Raw genomic sequence first — 19,951 nt, forward strand, 5'->3', positions numbered from 1 at the left:
TGAGACCGTGGGCATGTTTCTTTCTGTCTCATCATCTGGGTGACTTTGTTTTCTCTGCAGTGTCTAAAGACCGCTGCGCACTCTGCAATTGGAAACTAACGTGTGAAAGTTGCCCACTACCTGAATTGGGGAACCCAGCGCTCATTTTCCTTCAGGTAACAATCTAAAGTTGTTGATTCATTAGTCGGGAACCGGGAGGAAGCTACCTACATCCAATATGACTGAGATGCCCTTCCTGTTCTCGGGAATGAGCCGGTCCTGACAAGCCGGCGGCTCTCCTTTCGCGGGCTCCTTCTCCCCGAACTTCTTCTCGTTCATCTTGGTGAAGACCCAGCGCAGGACCCCGTCCAGGCTCCTGATACTGCGCTGGCGCGACGGCTGCTTGTCAAGAGCGGTGCCGAAGCGCTGGACGCCGTCCGTGAAGTAGCGGGTATGGTGAGCGCACATCTTCACATCCTCCGGACCCCTCCCCGCCCCTTCCCTCCCTCCCCCGGCCAGCACCGCTCCGCACCGCACTCCTCCCCTCTCCTCCTCTCCCCTCCCCCTGTCGTCACCGCTCACGCATTCGCGCTGGGGTAGGGGCAGGGGCAGAGGGAAGAGCGATGGATGGAGAAAAGGGGGAAAAGACACAGAGGAAAGGGGAGGAGCAGAAAGGGAAGAGAGAGGGGTCGGATAGAGAGGAAAGAGACGCGGTGGAGGAGAGGGGAGAGGGCGGGGCAGATACAAAGGAATGGGAGGGGATGGGAGAAAGGAAGCAGCAAGAGTCAGAGAGTGTGGGACATATAGGGAGAATGAGAGAGGCAGAAGTAGGGGAAAGAGGCGAGGGAATGGAGGGGAGAATAGGGAGAAGAAGGTAGAGGAGGGGGAATAGGAGTCTGCTTGCTCCTTTCTCCAAACCCCTCTTCCCCAAAAAATGTCCCCGTTTGGCGGTGCTCATGCACCCAGAATGATCAGACTGAAAGCTCAAATCCAGGCACTGAGACAACAGCAGCAAACCCGCCAGGCCAGTGCAGTGGGCAGGCTGCACGGTGCCGCAAGGCCGGTAGTCTCATTAGCCTATATTTTAACAGCTGTACACATATATCACTATTTCTAAATGCATGTGCGCATCATGTCAGCGAGTCAGGGGCTGCGCTGGAGCGACGCATCAAAACCATATTTATAAATACTGCAACGTGTCGATCTGATTTTCTGCGGCTCTTGATGTGTGTTCCTGTATTTGTTTTTGTGGGGTGACTCTTCACGTGTGCATCTGTGTGAAAGTGCGTGTGTTTCTGTGCGTTAGTGCCACATATAAATTGGCGCATCTGGTCCTGTGTTCATCTGTCTGTTTCTGACTGAGCATCTGTGTTTGAGTTTATATGTACAAATATCTATTTATGCCTCTGGACATTTTGTGTAAATTCACCTGCCCTGTACATCGGTATGTGTGAGCATGTGATGGAATGTGTAGCTATGGTTATGTAAGGCTGTACCTGTGTTTTTCGTGTGTCTGTCTGTGTGTCTCTGTGTGTGTGAGGGTGTGTTTGTTATGTGTGTGTAAGTGTGTGTTTGTTATGTGTGTGTGTGTGTGTGTGACTGTGAATGTGTGTATATGTGTCTATGTGTGTCTGTGTGTGTGTCTCTGTGTGTGCCTGTGCATGTGTGTGTGTGTCTATGTCTGTGTCTCTGTGTTTGAGTGTCAGTGCCCGTGTGTATATGTGTGTGTGTGTGTCTGTCTGTCTGTCTGTGTGTGTTGGTGTCTGTGTTTGTGTGTCTGTCTCTGTGTGTATGTGTGTGTGTGTGTGTGTGTGTGTGTGTGTGTGTGTGTGTGTGTGTGTGTGTCTGTCTGTCTGTCTGTGTGTGTTGGTGTCTGTGTTTGTGTGTCTGTCTCTGTGTGTATGTGTGTGTGTGTGTGTGTGTGTGTGTGTGTGTCTGTGTGTTTGTGTGTGTGTGTGTGTCTGTGTGTTTGTTTGTGTGTGTGTGTGTGTGTGTGTGTGTGTGTGTGTGTGTGTGTGTGTGTGTGTTGGTACATTTAGGCATCTATATGTAGTGTCCTTGTGTGTCGCATTTCAATATCCATGAATCTGTGTGTCTCAATGTCTATTTTATGCAAAGTGCAGAGTGCGAGAGGTACACAGAATTAGTATTTATATCTGGGTTGGTGCATTTCTAAGATAACATTCCTGAAATGCATGCAAAAGTGAGTTCCTATGTGTGTTGGTATTCCATCCATGTGTGCATTTTTGTGACTGCAAAAGCCTCTTAAGGCCACAAGCAAAGAAAAACTAGATTTGGAGGAATTGAGAGTGTCAGGCAGCATCAGTGGAGGCCTGACCCAAAGCATTAACTGTCAAATCCCCCCTCCCCATAGACACCACTTAACTTGTTAAGGTCCCCCAGTTTCGTGTTGTTTGTTGCAAATGCTCCTGCTTGTGTTTGAACATTTCCTTCTCGCCTTCCACGTGAAGGGCCAGGGTTGTGCTGCCCACTCAGGGATCATGGCGGACTTGGAGGAGATTGTGGAGGTGCTGCTGCCTCCCTTGCTTGTACTTGTCGGTGGACAGCAGCTTCAGGATTGGGGATGCTGTGCGAATATGTGAACTGCAGTCCACTTTGTAAATGGTTCACCTTGTGTGCATTAATCGTAGGGAGAGATGGGTGGGTGATCTGTCAGGCAGCTTGCTTTGTCCTGCATGTTGATAAGCTTCTCGAGAGTTTTTCGAGTGGGCATGTCTTGTAGATAGTGGGAACGTCTTTGAGGTGTCCGGAGTTGAGTCACTCATTGGCAGCATACACAGCCTCTGACTCAGACCTGCTCTTGTGATCAATTCACACAAGATGATGGAGGAACTCAGCATCATCTATGAAGGGAAATAAATGGTCAAGGTTTGTCCCTTCGCCAGGACCGGAAAGAAAGAACACATAAAAATGCTTCAGCATTCTATGCTTTTTTGCTCCAGATTTCCATCATCTGAATCTTTCCGTGTGACTGGTTTAGCTGAGTTCCTAGTTAGTGGTTGTAGTTTCTGGTCAGTGGTCACTCTCAGGCTATTGGTGGTTGGAGTTTCTGGTCAATGGTCACACTTGGTTTGTTGGTGGTTGTAGTTTCTGGTCAATGGTCAGTCTCGGGTTGTTGGTGGTTGTAGTTTCTGGTCAATGGTCACTCTCAGGTTGTTGGTGGTTGGAATTTCTGGTCAATGGTCAGTCTCGCGTTGTTGGTAGTTGGAGTTTCTGGTCAATGGTCACTCTTGGTTTGTTGGTGGTTGTAGTTTCTGGTCAATGGTCAGTCTCAGGTTGTTACTGGTTGTAGTTTCTGGTCAATGGTCAGTCTCAAGTTGTTACTGGTTGTAGTTTCTGGTCAATGGTCACTCTCAGGTTGTTACTGGTTGTAGTTTCTGGTTAATGGTCAGTCTCAGGTTGTTACTGGTTGTAGTTTCTGGTCAATGGTCACTCTTGGGTTCTTGGTGGTTGTAGTTTCTGGTCAATGGTCAGTCTCAGGTTGTTGGTGGTTGTAGTTTCTGGTCAATGGTCAGTCATGGGCTGTTGGTGGTTGTAGTTTCTGGTCAATGGTCAGTCTCAGGTTATTGGTGGTTGCAGTTTCTGGTCAATAGTCAGTCTCGGGTTGTTGGTGGTTGAAGTTTCTGGTCAATGGTCAGTCTCAGGCTGTTGGTGGTTGTAGTTTCTCGTCAATAGTCAGTCTCAGGTGGTTGTTGGTTGTAGTTTCTGGTCAATGGTCAGTCTTGGGCTGTTGGTGGTTTGAGTTTCTGGTCAATGGTCAGTCTTGGGTTGTTGGTGGTTGTAGTTTCTGGTCAATGGTCAGCCTCGGGTTTGTTGGTGGTTGTAGTTTCTGGTCAATGGTCACTCTCAGTTGTTGGTGGTTGGAGTTTCTGGTCAATGGTCAGTCTCAGGTTGTTGGTGGCTGTAGTTTCTGGTCAATGGTCACTCTCAAGTTGTTGGTGGTTTGAGTTTCTGGTCCATGGTCAGCCTCGGGTTTGTTGGTGGTTGTAGTTTCTGGTCAATGGTCACTCTCAGGTTGTTGGTAGTTTGAGTTTCTGGTCAATGGACAGTCTTGGTTTGTTGGCGGTTATAGTTTCTGGTCAATGGTCAGTCTCGGGTTGTTGGTGGTTATATACTCAGTGATGATCACTGAATGTTCAGGAACAGCCTCTACTCTTTGTTGGGCAGAGAATTTCATACATTCACTACTCTCAGCAAAAAAGCAATTCTTCTCTCTGTCCTAAATCAATTCTCCCAAATCTTGAAGCTACACCCTCTAGTTCTGGTCTCACTGACCAATAGTAACAACTTTCCTGTGTCTGCTATCTATCTCTTTCAACGTTTTGTACATTTCTATAAGATCATCTTTTATTTTTTGAACTACTTTGACTTCAAAGAAGTACTCACGATGATTGGAACAAGGCCAGTGCTTCAAAGAAGTCCTCCAGTGATGTCCAGTCACTGGAGTGTTTCCCTTTGAAGACCATTCACCCATTTTGCTGCAGCTTCGTCAACCCGTGATTTGTCAAATAGTGCCTCGATCTAAAGAAGGAAGCGGAAACCAAGGCAATCATGACATTATCACTCTATATAACTTTCTGTTGGCATGTTTCTGTGCATATGTGTAGATAAGAACATATGTGTCTATGAATGTTACACACAAGATGATGTAAGTAATCAGTAGGTTTGGTAGCACCCATGGAGGGAAATGAAAAGTCGAAATATTCGGCAGAGACCAGCGTTTATCTAGATGTGAATACCTAGCCTTTGTGTGTGTGTGTGTGTGTGTGTGTGTGTGTGTGTGTGTGTATGTGTGTGTGTGTTTATGTGTGCATACTTGTGTGTCTGTGTGTGTGTATTTGTGTGTAAGTATGTGTATGTGTGTGAGTGTGTGTGTGTATGTGTGAGTGTGTGTGTATATGTGTGCATGTGTGTACTTTTGTGAGTCTGTGTGTATGTGTATGTGTATGTGTGTGAGTGTGTGTGTGTGTGTGTGTGTGTGTGTGTGTGTGTGTGTGTGTGTGTGCATCTGTATCTGTGCCTGTGTTTATGTAGAGAACATAAAAACATAGAAAACCTACAGCACAATACAGGCCATTTGGCCCACAAAGCTGTGCCAAACATGTCCTTACCTTAGAAATTACTAGGGTTACCCATAGCCCTCTATTTTTCTAAGCTCCGTGTACCTATTCAAGAGTCTCTTAATAGATCCTATGGTATCCACCTCCACCACCGTCGCTGGCAGCCCATTCCACGCTCTCACCACTCTCTGCGTAAAAAACTTACCCCTGACATCTCCTCTGTACCTACTTCCAAGCATCTGAAAACTATGCTCTCTCATGCTAGCCATTTCAGCCCTGGGAAAAAACTCTGACTATCCACGCGATCAATGGCTCTCATCATCTTATACACGTGTGTGTGTGTGTGTGTGTGTGTGTGTGTGTGTGTGTGTGTGTGTGTGTGTGTGTATGCGTGTCTGTATGCGTTTGCGTGTATGTCTGTGTGTCTGACTGTGTGTGTATGTCTGCATGTGTGTCTGTGTATCTGTGTGTGTGTGTGTGTATGTGTGTGTGTGTGTGTCTGTGTGAGTATGTGTGTGCGTGTGTGTGTGTCTGTGTCTGTGTGAGTATGTGTGTGTGTGTGTGTATCTGTGTGTGTCTGTGTCTATGTGAGTGTGTGTGTGTGTGTGTGTGTGTGTGTGTATGTGTGTGTGTCTGTGTCTGTGTGAGTGTGTATATGTGTGTGTGTGTGTGTGTGTGTGTGTGTGTATCTGTGTGTCTATGTGCTGAATGGGAACAGTAAGAGTGAGAATGTAGATCAAAGACTGTGGATGATGCAAGGTGCAGAGCTGGAAGACAGACGCATGCATTCCAGATGTGCATGTCTGTGTCTATAAGTAGGTGCTGTGGATGTATATTGTCAGGGAGCATTTGTGTGTGCAGCTCTGGCTGTAAGTCTCTGCCTGTGAGTGGGTATCTGCTTGAGGTGTATACTTATGGGAGTTGTGATCACTTTACTGGTCAGGACTATGGACGAGCCATGGCTGAATGGGTTGCTATGGGTTGAGTCCAATGTGCTAACATTTAAACTAAGGACGTCCTGAAAGTGATCCTCCTATTGACAGTGTTGTCACCCCCAATCTGGGCTCCCAGTGAGTGGCGCCTTGGGTGCTCAGCACATTCGTGACTCTCAATGAGTGAGTTGCTGAGCAGACTCTCTCCACCCACTGCCTCTGCTGCACGTCAGCCGGGACAAATCTGCATCTCTCTTCTCGCATACGGTTCACACAAGGTCAGGTAACTAATTACAGCTGCAGAGAAAGTGCGAGGAGATAAATAATAAGGTGCAAGTTCATAATGAAGTAGATTTGGAGTTCTAGAGTCCAAGAATCAGCGGCGTGAAGCTGTGTGTTGCACAGATTGAAAGCTACAGAGAAAGATTAAAGATAAGATTTGTTTGTTAAATGTACATTGAAACATAGGGTGAAATATGTCATTTGTATCTACAAAAAACACAGTCTGCGGATGTGGTGGGGGCAGCCCACAATGGTGTTGCCATGCCCCCGGCATGAACGTACCTCCTCTGAAGACAGAGCCCCGTCCAGCATCACGGACTGCGCACGGAGCTCTGGTGGTCTCACACCACGGAATTCCAATCTGGCCCATTGTTGCTATCAACTTGCATGGTGGCCTTTTAACCATATAACCATATAACAATTACAGCATGGAAACAGGCCATCTCGGACCTTCTAGTCCGTGCCGAACTCTTACTCTCACCTAGTCCCACCGACCTGCACTCAGCCCATAACCCTCCATTCCTTTCCTGTCCATATGTCTATCCAAATTAACTTTAAACGACAACATCGTACCTGCCTTCACCACTTCTGCTGGAAGCTCGTTCCACACAGCTACCACTCTCTGAGTAAAGAAGTTCCCCCTCATGTTACCTCTAAACTTTTACCCTTTAACTCTCAACTTATGTCCTCTTGTTTGAATCTCCCCCACTCTCAATGGAAAAAGCCTATCCATGTCAACTCTATCTATCCCCCTCATAATTTTAAATACCTCTATCAAGTCCCCACTCAACCTTCTATGCTCCAAAGAATAAAGACCCAACTTGTTCAACCTTTCTCTGTAACTTAGGAGATGAAACCCAAATAACCTTCTTTGTACTCTCTCAATTTTGTTGACAACTTTCCTATAATTTGGTGACCAGAACTGTACACAATACTCAAAATTTGGCCTTACCAATGCCTTGTACAATTTCAACATTACATCCCAACTCCTATACTCAATGCTCTGATTTATAAAGGCAGCAAACCAAAAGCTTTCTTCACCACCCTATCCACATGAGATTCCACCTTCAGGGAACAGTGCACCATTATTCCTAGATCCCTATGTTCTACAGCATTCTTCAATGCCCTACCATTTACCATGTATGTCCTGTTTTGATTAGTCCTACCAAATGTAGCACGTCACATTTTTCAGCATTAAACTCCATCTGCCATCTTTCAGCCCACTCTTCTAACTGGCCTAAATCTCTCTGCAAACTTTGAAAACTGACATCATCATCCACAATGCCACCTATCTTAGTATCATCTGCATATTTACTAATCCAATTTACCACCCCATCATCCAGATCATTAATATATATGACAAACAACATTGGACCCAGTACAGATCCCTGAGGCACATCACTAGTCACCAGTCTCCAATCTGACACACAGTTATCCACCACTACTCTCTGGCATCTCCCATTCAGCCACTGCTGAATCTATTTTACTACTTCAATATTAATACCTAACGATTGAACCTTCCTAACTAACCTTCTGTGTGGAACCTTGTCAAAGGCCTTACTGAAGTCCATATAGACAACATCCACCGCTTTACCCTGGACAACTTTCCTAGTAACCTCTTCAAAAAATTCAATAAGATTTGTCAAACATGACCTTCCATGCACAAATCTATGTTGACTGTTCCTAATCAGACTCTGTTTATCCAGATAGTTATATATACCATCTCTAAGAATACTTTCCATCAATTTACCCACCACTGACGTCAAACTCACAGGCCAATAATTGCTAGGTTTACTCTTAGAACCCTTTTTAAACAATGGAACCACATGAGCAATACACCAACCCTCCGGCACCAACCCCGTTTCTAATGACATTTGAAATATTTCTGTCGGAGCCCCTGCTATTTCCACACTAACTTCCCTCAAGGTCCTAGGGAATATCCTGTCAGGACCCAGGGACTTACCCACTTTTATATTCCTTAAAAGCGCCAGTACTTCCTCTTCTTTAATCATCATAGTTTCCATAACTACTCTACTTGTTTCCCTTACTTAACACAATTCAATATCATTCTCCTCAGTGAATACCGAAGAAAATAAATTGTTCAAAATCTCCCCCATCTTGTTTGGCTCTGCACATAGCCGTCCACTCTGTTTCTCTAAGGGACCAATTTTATCCCTCACTACCCTTTTGATATTAATATAACTGTAGAAACCCTTTGGATTTATTTTCACCTTACTTGCCAAAGCAAACTCATATCTTCTTTCAGCTTTTCTAATTTCTTTCTTAAGATTCTTTTTACATTCTTTATATTCCTTGAGTACCCCATTTACTCCAAGCTGTCTATATTTATTGTAGATCTCTCTCTTTTTCTGAACCAAGTTTCCAATATCCCTTGAAAACCATGGCTCTCTCAAACTTTTAACCTTACCTTTCAACCTAACAGGAACATAAAGTATCTGTATCCTCAAAATTTCACCTTTAAACGACCTCCATTTCTCTATTAGATTTTTCCCATAAAACAAATTGTCCCAATCCACTGCTTCTAAATCATTTCACATCTCCTCAAAGTTAGCCTTACTCCAATGAAAAATCTCAACCCTGGGTCCAGTCCTATCCTTCTCCATAATTATATTGAAACTAATGGTATTGTGATCACTGGACCCGAAGTGCTCCCCAACACATACCTCCGTCACCTGACCTATCTTATTCCCTAACAAGAGATCCAACACTGCCCCTTCTCTAGTTGGTACTCCCATGTATTGCTGCAAAAAATTATCTTGCACACATTTTACAAACTCCAAACCATCCAGCCCTTTTACAGAATGGGCTTCCCAGTCCATGTGTGGAAAATTAAAATCTCCCACAATCACAACCTTATGCTTACTACAAATATCTGCTATCTCCTCACAAATTTGCTCCTCCAATTCCTGCTCCCCATTAGGTGGTTTATAATACACCACTATAAGCATTACTACACCTTTCCCATTCCTCAATTCCACCCAAATAGCCTCCCTAGATGAGTCCTCTAACCTATCCTGCCAAAACACTGCTGTAATATTTTCTCTGACAAGCAATGCAACAACTCCCCCTCTTGCCCCTCCGATTCTATCACACCTGAAGCAACAAAATCCAGGAATATTTAGTTACCAATCACACCCCTTCTTCAACCATGTTTCACTAATAGCTACAACATCATTTTTCCAGGTATGCTCTAAGCTCATCCGCCTTTCTTACAATGCTCCTAGAGTTAAAATAGATGCAGTTAAGAAACTCTCCACCTCTTACTCTCTGTTTATCCCTAATGGTGCAAACAACTTTGTTATCTTTTTCTTCCTTCTCCCCTACATCTTCGGTCTGAGTGCTCCCGTTCTCTGTCCCTTGCCTATCCTCCCTCACACACTGTCTGCTAGCTTTCTCTATTTGTGAACTGATCTCCTCTCTCCTAGTCTCCTTAATTTGATTCCCTCCCCCCAACCATTCTAGTTTAAAGTTACCTCAGTAGCCTTCGCAAATCTCCCTGCCAGGATATTGGTCCCCCTAGGATTCAAGTGCAACCCGTCCTTTTTGTACAGGTCACACCTGTGCCAAAAGAGGTCCCAATGATCCAGAAACTTGAATCCGTGCCCCCTGCTCCAATCCCTCAGCCACGCATTTATCCTCCACCTCATTGCATTCCTACTCTCACTGTCGCGTGGCACAAGCAGTAATCCCGAGATTGCTACCTTTGCAGTCCTTCTTCTCAACTCCCTTCCTAACTCCCTATATTCTCCTTTCAGGACCTCTTCCCTTTTCCTACCTATGTCATTGGTACCTATATGTACCATGACCTCTGGTTCCTCACCCTCCCATTCCAAGATATCTTGGACATGATCAGAAACATCCCGGACCCTGGCACCAGGGAGACAAACTACCACCCGGGTCTCCTGACTGCATCCACAGTATCGCCTATCTGACCCCCTTACTATCAAGTCCCCTATTACTACTGCTCTTCTCTTCCTTTCCCTACCCTTCTGAGCTACAGGGCCGGACTCTGTGCCGGAGGCACGGCCACTGTTGCTTCCCCCAGGTATGCTGTCCCCCCTCAACGGTACTCAAACAGGAGTGCTTATTGTCAAGGGGCACAGCCACTGGGGTACTCTCTAGTACCTGACCCTTCCCCTTCCCCATCCTAACCGTGACCCACTTGTCTGCCTCCCATGGCCCCGGTGTGACCACCTGCCTGTAACTCCTCTCTATCAACTCCTCATTCTCCCTGACCAGACGAAGGTCATCGAGCTGCAGCTCCAGTTCCCTAACGCGGTCCCTTAGGAGCTGCATCTCGGCGCACCTGGCACAGATGTGGACGTCCGGGAGGCTGGGAGACTCCAGGGCCTCCCACATCCAGCACCGAGAAAAACAAACTGCCCTCACACTCATACATCCCGCTCTCCTCAAATAACAGGAAAAAATGAATAACAAACCTTCCTCGCCTTGCCCGTTTCCACCTAAGCCCGTTGAGCCAAAGCCCTTAAGCCTCCACTCTGCTCCTGGCGCACTCCGCTGCCCGCAAAATGACGCTGCCTGCTGTATAAGGCTGTGTTCCTTTTAAATTTTCCTTGCTTCACTGCCCGACATCACACGCCTGCGCAGTCATCCCTCTCTTAACTCTGATGATAAGAAGAAAAAAATCAAAATGGCTCCCTCCGCACTCCCGCTCCGATTCTCAGACTTCCTTCTCTGAATTAAACCCGAATAATAATTTCTGAACTTTTAAATCGTCCGCGCGTCATTGCCTGGCATCACACGCTTGACAGCGTTACAGATGTAAATACACCTCTGCAGCAACAGAGCGCGAAATGAATAATTATTTTGGCATAAGTGAAAACTGACAATTCTGCAAACTCCTTACTGGCAGGAATGTGAGGAATCTGTGCAAACTCCTTCCGGACAGGAATATGGAGAGTCTGTACAAACTCTTTACAAATAAGAATATGGGGTTCTGTACAAACTCCTTACGGACAGGAATATGGGGAGTCTGTACAAACTCCATATGGACAGGAATATGGGTGTCTGTACAAACTCCTTATGGACAGGAATACCGGGAGTCTGTACAAACTCCTTACGGGCAGGAATATAGGGAACACAAACACCAGGAAATCTACAGATGCTGGAAATTCAAGCAACACAGACAAAAGCTGGTGAACGCAGCAGGCCAGGCAGCATCTATTGGAAGATATACAGTTGACATTTCGGTCTGAGACCCTTCATCAGGAGTAAATGAAAGAAGAGATAGTAAGAGATTGGAAAGTGGGAGGGGGAGAGGGAGTTTTAAAATGATAGGAGAAGACGGGGGGGCGGGAGGGATGGAGAGCAGTGAGAGAGGGTTTCACTAAACTCCTGTCAATGAGATGATTTAAACTTCTTCAGTGTAGGGTTCACTTGAAGAAGCTTCATGTGAACTTTTTCAGGGTAGGCAATTTACAAATCACTTTCAAATCTCTTACCATCTCTTCTTTCAGTTACTCCTGATGAAGGGTCGCACCTTGAAACGTCGACTGTACCTCTGCGTTCCACAAGCATTTTGTGTGTGTTGCCTAAATTTCCAGCATCTGCAGATTTCCTCGTGTTTGCGTTTTTAAATTCACTACTGAGAAGCTTCTTCCAGTGATGCCTTCACTGAAGAAGATGAAATCTTCTCTTCGATGGGAGTTTAGTGAAACCCTCTCTCACGGCTCTCCATTCCTCCCCCTCCTGCCTTCTCCTAGCATTTCAGATCTCCTCCTTCCCCCCTCTTTCAAATCTCTTACCAGCTCTCCTTTCAGTTACTCCTGATAAAGGGTCTTGGCCTGAAACATCAACTTCCAATAGATGCTGCCTGGTATATAGGGAATCTGCAAATGTCATACAGACAGGAATATGGGGAGTCTGTACAAGTTCCTTACAGACAGGAATCTGGGGAGCCTGTACAAATTCCTTACACACAGGAATATTGGGACTCTGTACAAACTCCATACGGACGGGAATCTGGGGAGTCTGTAAAATCTCAGTAAAGATAGGAATATGGGAGTCTGTGCACACACCTTATGGACAGGAATGGGGAGTCTGTACACACTCCTTACAAACATGAATATGGGGCGCGGGTACAAACTCCTTACTGACAGGAATATGGGGAGTCTGTACAAACTCCTTACCGACAGGAATATGGAGGTCTGTACAATGTGTTTACGGACCGGAATATGGGGAGTCTGTACAATTGGTTTATGGACAGGAAAATGGGGAGTCTGTAGAAACTCCTTACTGACAGAAATATGGATGTCTGTACAAACTCCTTACTGACAGGAACATGGGGAGTCTGTACAAAGATCTCTCAGACAGGAATAAGGAGTGTCTGTACAAACACCTTACGGACATGAATATGGGGAGAGGGTACAAACTCCTTACACACAGGAATATGGGGAGTGTGTACAAACTCCTTACGGACAGGAATATGGAGAGTCTGTACAAACTCCTTACTGACAGGAACATGGGGAGTCTGTACAAACTCCTTACTGACAGGAACATGGAGAGTCTGTACAAACTCCTAACGGACAGGAATATAGGGAACACAAACACGAGGAAATCTGCAGATGCTGGCAATTCAAGCAACACCCACAAAAGCTTGTGCAATGCAGCAGGCCAGGCAGCATCTATTGGAAGATGTACAGTCGAGGTTTCGGGCTAAGAGCCTTCGTCAGGAGTAAATGAAAGAAGAGATAGTAGGAGATTGGAAAGTGGGAGGGGGAGGGGGAGATCTAAAATGACAGGAGAAGATGCGGGGTGGGGGGAGGGATGGAGAGCAGTGAGAGAGGGTTTCACTAAACTCCTGTAAATGAGATGATTTAAACTTCTTCAGTGTAGGGTTCACTTGAAGAGGCTTCATTTGAACTTTTTCAGGGCAGGCAATTTTCAAATCACCTTCAAATCTCTTACCATCTCTTCTTTCTGTTACTCCTGATGAAGGGTCTCGGCCTGAAACGTCGACTGTACCTCTTCCTAGAGGTGCTGCCTGGAATATAGGGAATCGGCAAATGTCATACAGACAGGAATATGGGGAGTCTGTACAAACTCCTTATGGGCAGGAATATGGGGAGTCTGTACAAAATCATTATGTACAGGATTATAGGGAACACAAACACGAGGAAATTCTGCAGATGCTGGAGATTCAAGCAACACACAATAGCTGGTGGAATGCAGCAGGCCAGGCAGCATCTATTGGAAGATGTACAGTCGACGTTTCGGGCCGAGACCCTTCGTCAGGACTAAATGAAAAAGGAGATAGTAAGAGATTGGAAAGTGGGAGGGGGAGAGGGAGATCTAAAATGATAGGAGAAGACGGGGGTGGGGGGGAGGATGGACCGCAGTGAGAGAGGGTTTCACTAAAGTCCCATCAATTACAAGATTTATACTTCTCAGTGTAGGCTTCAATTGAAGAGGCTCCATTTAAACTTTTTCAGGGCAGTCAATTTTCAAATCACTTTCAAATCTCTGATCATCTCATCTTTCATTTACTCCTGATGAAGGGTCGCGCCCCGAAACGTCGACTATACCTCTGCTTTCCACAAGCATTTTGTGTGTGTTGCCTAAATTTCCAGCATCTGCAGAATTCCTCCTGTTTGCGTTTTTAAATTCACCGCTGAGAAGCTCCTTCCAGTGATGCCTGCACTGAAGAAGTTTAAATCTTCTCTTCGACAGGAGTGTAATGAAACCCTCTCTCATGGCTCTCCATTCCTCCCCCTCCTCCCTTCTCCTAGCATTTTGGATCTCCCCATTCCCACCCCCTCACTTTCAAATCTCTTACTAGCTCTTCTTTCAGTTACTCCTGATAAAGGGTCTTGGCCCGAAATGTCGACTATACCTCTTCCAATAGATGCTGCCTGGAATAAAGGGAGTCTGCAAATGTCATACAGACAGGGATATAGGGAGTAGGTACAAACTCCATACGGACAGGAATATTGGGAGTCCGTACAAACTCCTTACGGACAGGAATATAGGGAACACAAACACGAGGAAATCTGCAGATGCTAGAAATTCAAGCAACACCCACAAAAGCTGGTGGAATGCAGCAGGCCAGGCAGCATCTATTGGAAGAGGTATAGTTGACGTTTCGGGCCAAGACCCTTCATCAGGAGTAAATGAAAGAGGAGATAGTAGGAGATTGGAAAGTGGGAGGGGGAGGGGGAGATCTAAAATGATAGGAGAAGACAGGAGGGTGAAGGATGGAGAGCAGTGAGAGAGGGTTTCACTAAACTCCTGTCAATGAGATGATTTAAACTTCTTCAGTGTAGGGTTCACTTGAAGAAGCTTCATGTGAACTTTTTCAGGGTAGGCAATTTACAAATCACTTTCAAATCTCTTACCATCTCTTCTTTCAGTTACTCCTGATGAAGGGTCGCACCTTGAAACGTCGACTGTACCTCTGCATTCCATAAGCATTTTGTGTGTGTTGCCTAAACCTCTGGCATCTGCAGATTTCCTCGTCTTTGCGTTTTTAAATTCACTACTGAGAAGCTTCTTCCAGTGATGCCTGCACTGAAAAAGTTTAAATCTTCTCTTCGACCGGAGTTTAGTGAAACCCTCTCTCACGGCTCTCCATTTCTCCCCCTCCTGCCTTCTCCTAGCATTTCGGATCTTCCCCTTCGCCCCCACGGGGTCTCGGCCCGAAACATCGACTGTACCTCTTTCAATAGATGCTGCCTGGAATATAGGGAATCTGCAAATGTCATAGAGACAGGAATATGGGGAGTCTGTACAAATGTCATAGAGACAGGAATATGGGGAGTCTGTACAAATTCAGAAAAGACAGGAATATGGGAGTCTGTACAAACAACTTACGGACTGGAAGATGTTGAGTTTGTACAAACTCCTTACCAACAGGATTATGGGGAGTCTGTACAAATTCCTTACGGACAAGAATTTAGGGAAAACAAACACGAGGAAATCTGCAGGTGCTGGAAATTCAAGCAGCACACACAAAAGCAAGTGGAATGCAGCAGGCCAGGCAGCATCTATTGGAAGAGGTACAGTCGACGTTTCGGGCCGAGACCCTTCGTCAGGAGTAAATGAAAGAAGAGATAGTAAGAGATTGGAAAGTGGGAGGTGGAGGGGGTGATCTAAAATGATAGGAGAATACAGGAGGGTGAGGGATGGAGAGGAATGGGAGAGGGTTTCACTAAACTCCCGTCGAAGAGAAGACTTAAACTTCTTTAGTGTAGGCTTCACGTAAAGAGGCTTCATTTGAACTTTTTCAGGGTAGGCAATTTTCAAATCATTCAAATCTCTTACCTCCTCTTCTTTCAGTTACTCCTGATGAAGGGTCGCGCCCTGAAACGTCGACTGTACCTCTGCGTTCCACAAGCATTTTGTGTGTGTTGCCTAAATTTCCAGCATCTGCAGATTTCCTCGTGTTTGCGTTTTTAAATTCACTACTGAGAAGCTTCTTCCAGTGATGCCTTCACTGAAGAATTTTAAATCTTCTCTTCGACATGAGTTTAGTGAAACCCGTTCTCACGGCTCTCCATTCCTCCCCCTCCTGTCTTCTCCTATCATTTCGGATCTCCCTCTTCCCCCCCACTTTCAAATTGCTTACTAGCTCTTCTTTCAGTTAGTCCTGACGAAGGATCTCGGCCTGGAACACCGACTGTACCTCTTCCTAGAGATGCTGCCTGGAATATAGGGAATCTGCAAATGTCATACAGACAGGAATATGGGGTTCTGTACAAACTCCTTACCGACAGGAATATGGGGAGTCTGTACAAACTCCTTACCGACAGGAATATGGGGATTCTGTACAATCTCCTTACAGACAGGTATATGGGGATTCTGTACAAACTCCTTACAGACAGGAATATGGGTCCGTACACATTCATTACTGTAAGCAGCAGGAATGGAACCCCAAATGAGGTAGTGGAGGTATTTTGTTGGGATAGCAGAGGTATAATATGTCCACCTGCACTGATCACCCCATCCTTGACTAAGCTGTTCCATCTTGAACACGATCTGTTATGAGTCAACATGATGCTTTCAGATCAGGTCATGCATAGCACATACCTCTGCCACATCGCTCAGGTGTGTTTCTGGGGTACAGGGGCTAGCAACCCTTGTGCCTGGGTTCTGTGTTTTGTGTTCTATCACTGAGCAGCAGTGAACCCTCTGATTGGCCAATCAGAGTTCTCTTTGGGAACTAGTTGTTTTGATCTGCATTTCTAATCTGGCTATTGCTCATGAGTGCACTTATTAAAAAATAAATGATGTTAGAGTTTCATGGTGAAGCTTAATGCTGGCTTCCATGCTCCCATGCAAGCCCTTTTAGAACTGGTTGCTGCACTCTCAATCTACATTTATCATTAAAAGTTTTGTTAGTTGTGCTTTGTTTAACATTGCATGCACTTTTTGTTCTTCCCACCAAGGTACAAATTCTCCTAGACTTTGTGGTTCTCCTCCTTGTTCGCACCTATTGACACCCCTTACCTCCCTGCAGTCTGTTTGCGATCTCCTTGCACTTAACCTTCTCCTTGCTATTATTTTCAGCTGCAAATTCTGATGCACGACACTGGGCCTTTCACTAGCACAAAGCCATAACACAGATGGGAAAGAATGGGACATCCCGGAATTAATCTGGCAAGTCCTCTTTCGTTCCAGCCTCCCAACCTGTAAATAAAATGTCCATCTTTATTTTTTATTCTTCTATTTTCATTCTTATACTAATTGTGCTGATAGATCCTCCACAATACCTTTTGAGCCTGACTGTGTACCAGTCTTTTGCTTGGTGCCTTTTATAAATCTAACATTCAACTGGTTTCCCCTTTAGCCTGCTCAGTTAGAATAGCGAACGGCAGACCTCTCGCCTAGAATCTACGACAGAGAATCACATGACTGGGCCTTTGGTTCATGATGTGTGCAGTAACCATTCTAACTAACCCCATTGGCCTGCATGTGTTTGATGTTGTTTTAGCTGATGCCTGTCTAGATGGTCCCCTAACGACACTATGATTTCTAACTTCACCAGCTCCCCGGCAGGGAATTCCTACCCTGCGTAAAAGACCCGCCTGGGTTGGAGCAATTTAGTTATGGGGAGAAATTGCTTCTTTTCCTTGTAGTGAAGGAGTCTGAGGGGTGTCAAGCCAGAAGTGTAAAGACACAAGGGGCTGACATCAGGAACATACTGATACAGGGAGCGGTAGAGTCAAATACAAGCCACTGACTGGCACAAGATAGGCAAGACATAGGAGTGTACAGTGCTAATGTGGCCAAATGAGATTCATGTAGATGGGCCGAAGGGTCTGTTTGTGTGCTGTATAGCTCTGTGAATCTTTGATAACTGTAGGAATCTGATGGGCTGCCCCAGAGCTAAAGGGAATCTCAATGACACAGTTCCATACATCTTCAGAAAGCATTATGGTTGCCTTTGGAAAAGATAGAACCACCGGCCCCAGTGGCTTCGAATCACTTCCACTGCAAGAGGCCAGCATGGATGTGGTGGCTGGTTCCTTTGAGAGTGAGTCCAAGGAAATCAGACTGAGACAACCTTCAGTGGCAGCTGTGGCCTTCTGGGGGTCTGTGCCCTCTGGGTCACATTGGCCCATTGGTCTAGCTGGAAGGTGTGCCTGTCCCATAGTAATGACCTCAACAAACTTCCCCAAAACCTAGAAATACTCAGCAGGTCAGGCAGTGTTCATGTTGCAGTCTAAAAGCCCTTGGTTACAACTGAAGGAGAAAACAAGTTTCATATTTAGAACTACACAGGTCGATAGGGTGGTTCAGAAGGCTTATAGAATGATTGATTTTATTAGTCAAGGCACAGAGTTCAGAAGTCAGGAGGGTATGGTGCAACTTTATAGAACTTCTGTTAGGCCACATCTGGAGTATTGCGTACAGTTGTGGTCTCCCCACTCTGGGAAGGATGCTGGGACTTTGGAGAGGGTGCAGAGGGGGTTCACCAGGAGGCTGCCTGGTTTAGAGGGAATGTGCTGTCGCGAGAGGCTGGTTAAACTTGGGTTGTTTTCACTGAGCGTCGGAGGCTGAGTGGAGATCTGAATGAAGATTATGAGAGGCATAGATTGAGTGGACAGGGAGTATCTTTATCGCGAGGTAGAAATTCCTAATACCAGAGGGTGTGCATTGAAGGTGAGGGGGTAGGTTGAAAGGAGATATGAGTGGTAAATTTCTTACTCAGAGAGTGGTGGAAGCCTGGAATCTGCTGCCTGGTGTGGAGGGAGAGGAAAATACATTAGAGGCTTTTAAGAGAGGTTTAGATAGGCACCTGACTATGAAGAAGGTGGAGGGATATGGACATTGTGTAGGTAGGAGGAGTTAGCTTTTGGGGTTTTTAAAATGTACTTTTTAGCCGATTTGACACAACATTGTGGGCCAAGGGCCTGTTCCTGTGCTGTACTGTTCCCTGTTCTGTGTTGTAACATAGAACACTACTGCCTTTGGCCCACTGACTTATGTAAATCTTCTCCACCATCAATCTAACTGTTCCCTCCTACACTGCCCATGACCCTCCATTTGCCTATCTAAGTCTTTTCAGTGTCAATGCCGGCAACGGAGGAATGAAAATATGGAAGAAAACATCGAACTTGAATGAGGCAGGGACAGAAAAAATAGACAAACTAATTGCCTTTGTTTTTGCTGTGTGCTTGAAGGAGAACTTATTTTTGCTCTGGGATAATCTAATCAGAGTAATTAATTGAACACGGACACAAGGGGTTTCTGTCATTGATATGATTCTCAGATAAGCTACGTATTATGTATTATGGCAGGTTTGCAGAAGTAATCCCATTATCTCAGCTCAGTGTCTGGGTGACCTGGTTTTGACTGGTTTGAACCAGAGTCAAAGAGAACAGAAGAAGTCACCTAAGGCATGAGATTGTGTAGCCCTTGGACTACATGCAGTAGGAAGGAGTTATAGGTCAGTCAGGTGACCACGAGCCGACAGGAATAGAACATAGAAAACCTGCAGCACAATACAGGCCCTTCGGCCCACAAAGCTGTGCCTAACATGTCCCTACCTTAGAACTAACTAGGCTTTACCCATAGCCCTCTATTTTTCTAAGCTCCATGTACCTATCCAGGAGTCTGTTAAAAGACCCTATCATTTCTGCCTCCACCACTGCCGTCGGAAGCCCATTCCATGCACTCACCACTCTCTGCGTAAAAAACCTACCCCTGACATTTCCTCTGTACTTACTTCCAAGCACCTTAAAACTATGACCTCTCGTGCTAGCCATTTCAGTTCTGGGGAAAAACCTCTGACTATCCACACGATCAATGCCCCTCATCATCTTATACACCTCTATCAGGTCACCTCTCATCCTCAGTCGCTCCAAGGAAAAAAGGCCGAGTTCACTCAACCTATTCTCAGAGGGCACACTCCCCATTCCAGGCAACATCCTTGTAAATCTCCTCTGCACCCTTTCTATGGTTTCCACGTCCTTCCTGTACAGAGGCAACCAGAATGGAGTGCAATATTTGAACTAATAAGGAAGGTTTAAAATAAGAAGTTTCAAATGCACAGGGTGCTATTTCTGGAGACTAACCATCGCAAGGAAGAACCCCCATGAAGAAAGGATCAATCATCTAGTCAACGGGAGATTCCCTTTCTCCGTGTTATAAATTGCAAAAGTGGTCTGAGTGCAAAGCGAACGGTAAAACTGATGT

At 45.6% G+C, this 19,951-nt stretch overlaps 1 protein-coding gene across 1 annotated transcript in view; it reads right to left on the reverse strand.

Moving 5' to 3' along the window:
- The window catches only part of necab2 (N-terminal EF-hand calcium binding protein 2), a 114,714-nt gene extending 114,267 nt beyond the window's left edge, over positions 1-447 (reverse strand). The window contains exon 1 of the mRNA XM_072279257.1: positions 211-447. Coding sequence (XP_072135358.1) covers positions 211-447 — 237 coding nt within the window. The remainder of the gene's footprint in view (positions 1-210) is intronic.
- Positions 448-19,951: the final 19,504 nt, after the last annotated feature.

The sequence above is a fragment of the Mobula birostris genome, chromosome 15 (genome assembly GCF_030028105.1).
Source record: "Mobula birostris isolate sMobBir1 chromosome 15, sMobBir1.hap1, whole genome shotgun sequence".
Lineage (NCBI taxonomy): Eukaryota > Metazoa > Chordata > Chondrichthyes > Myliobatiformes > Myliobatidae > Mobula > Mobula birostris.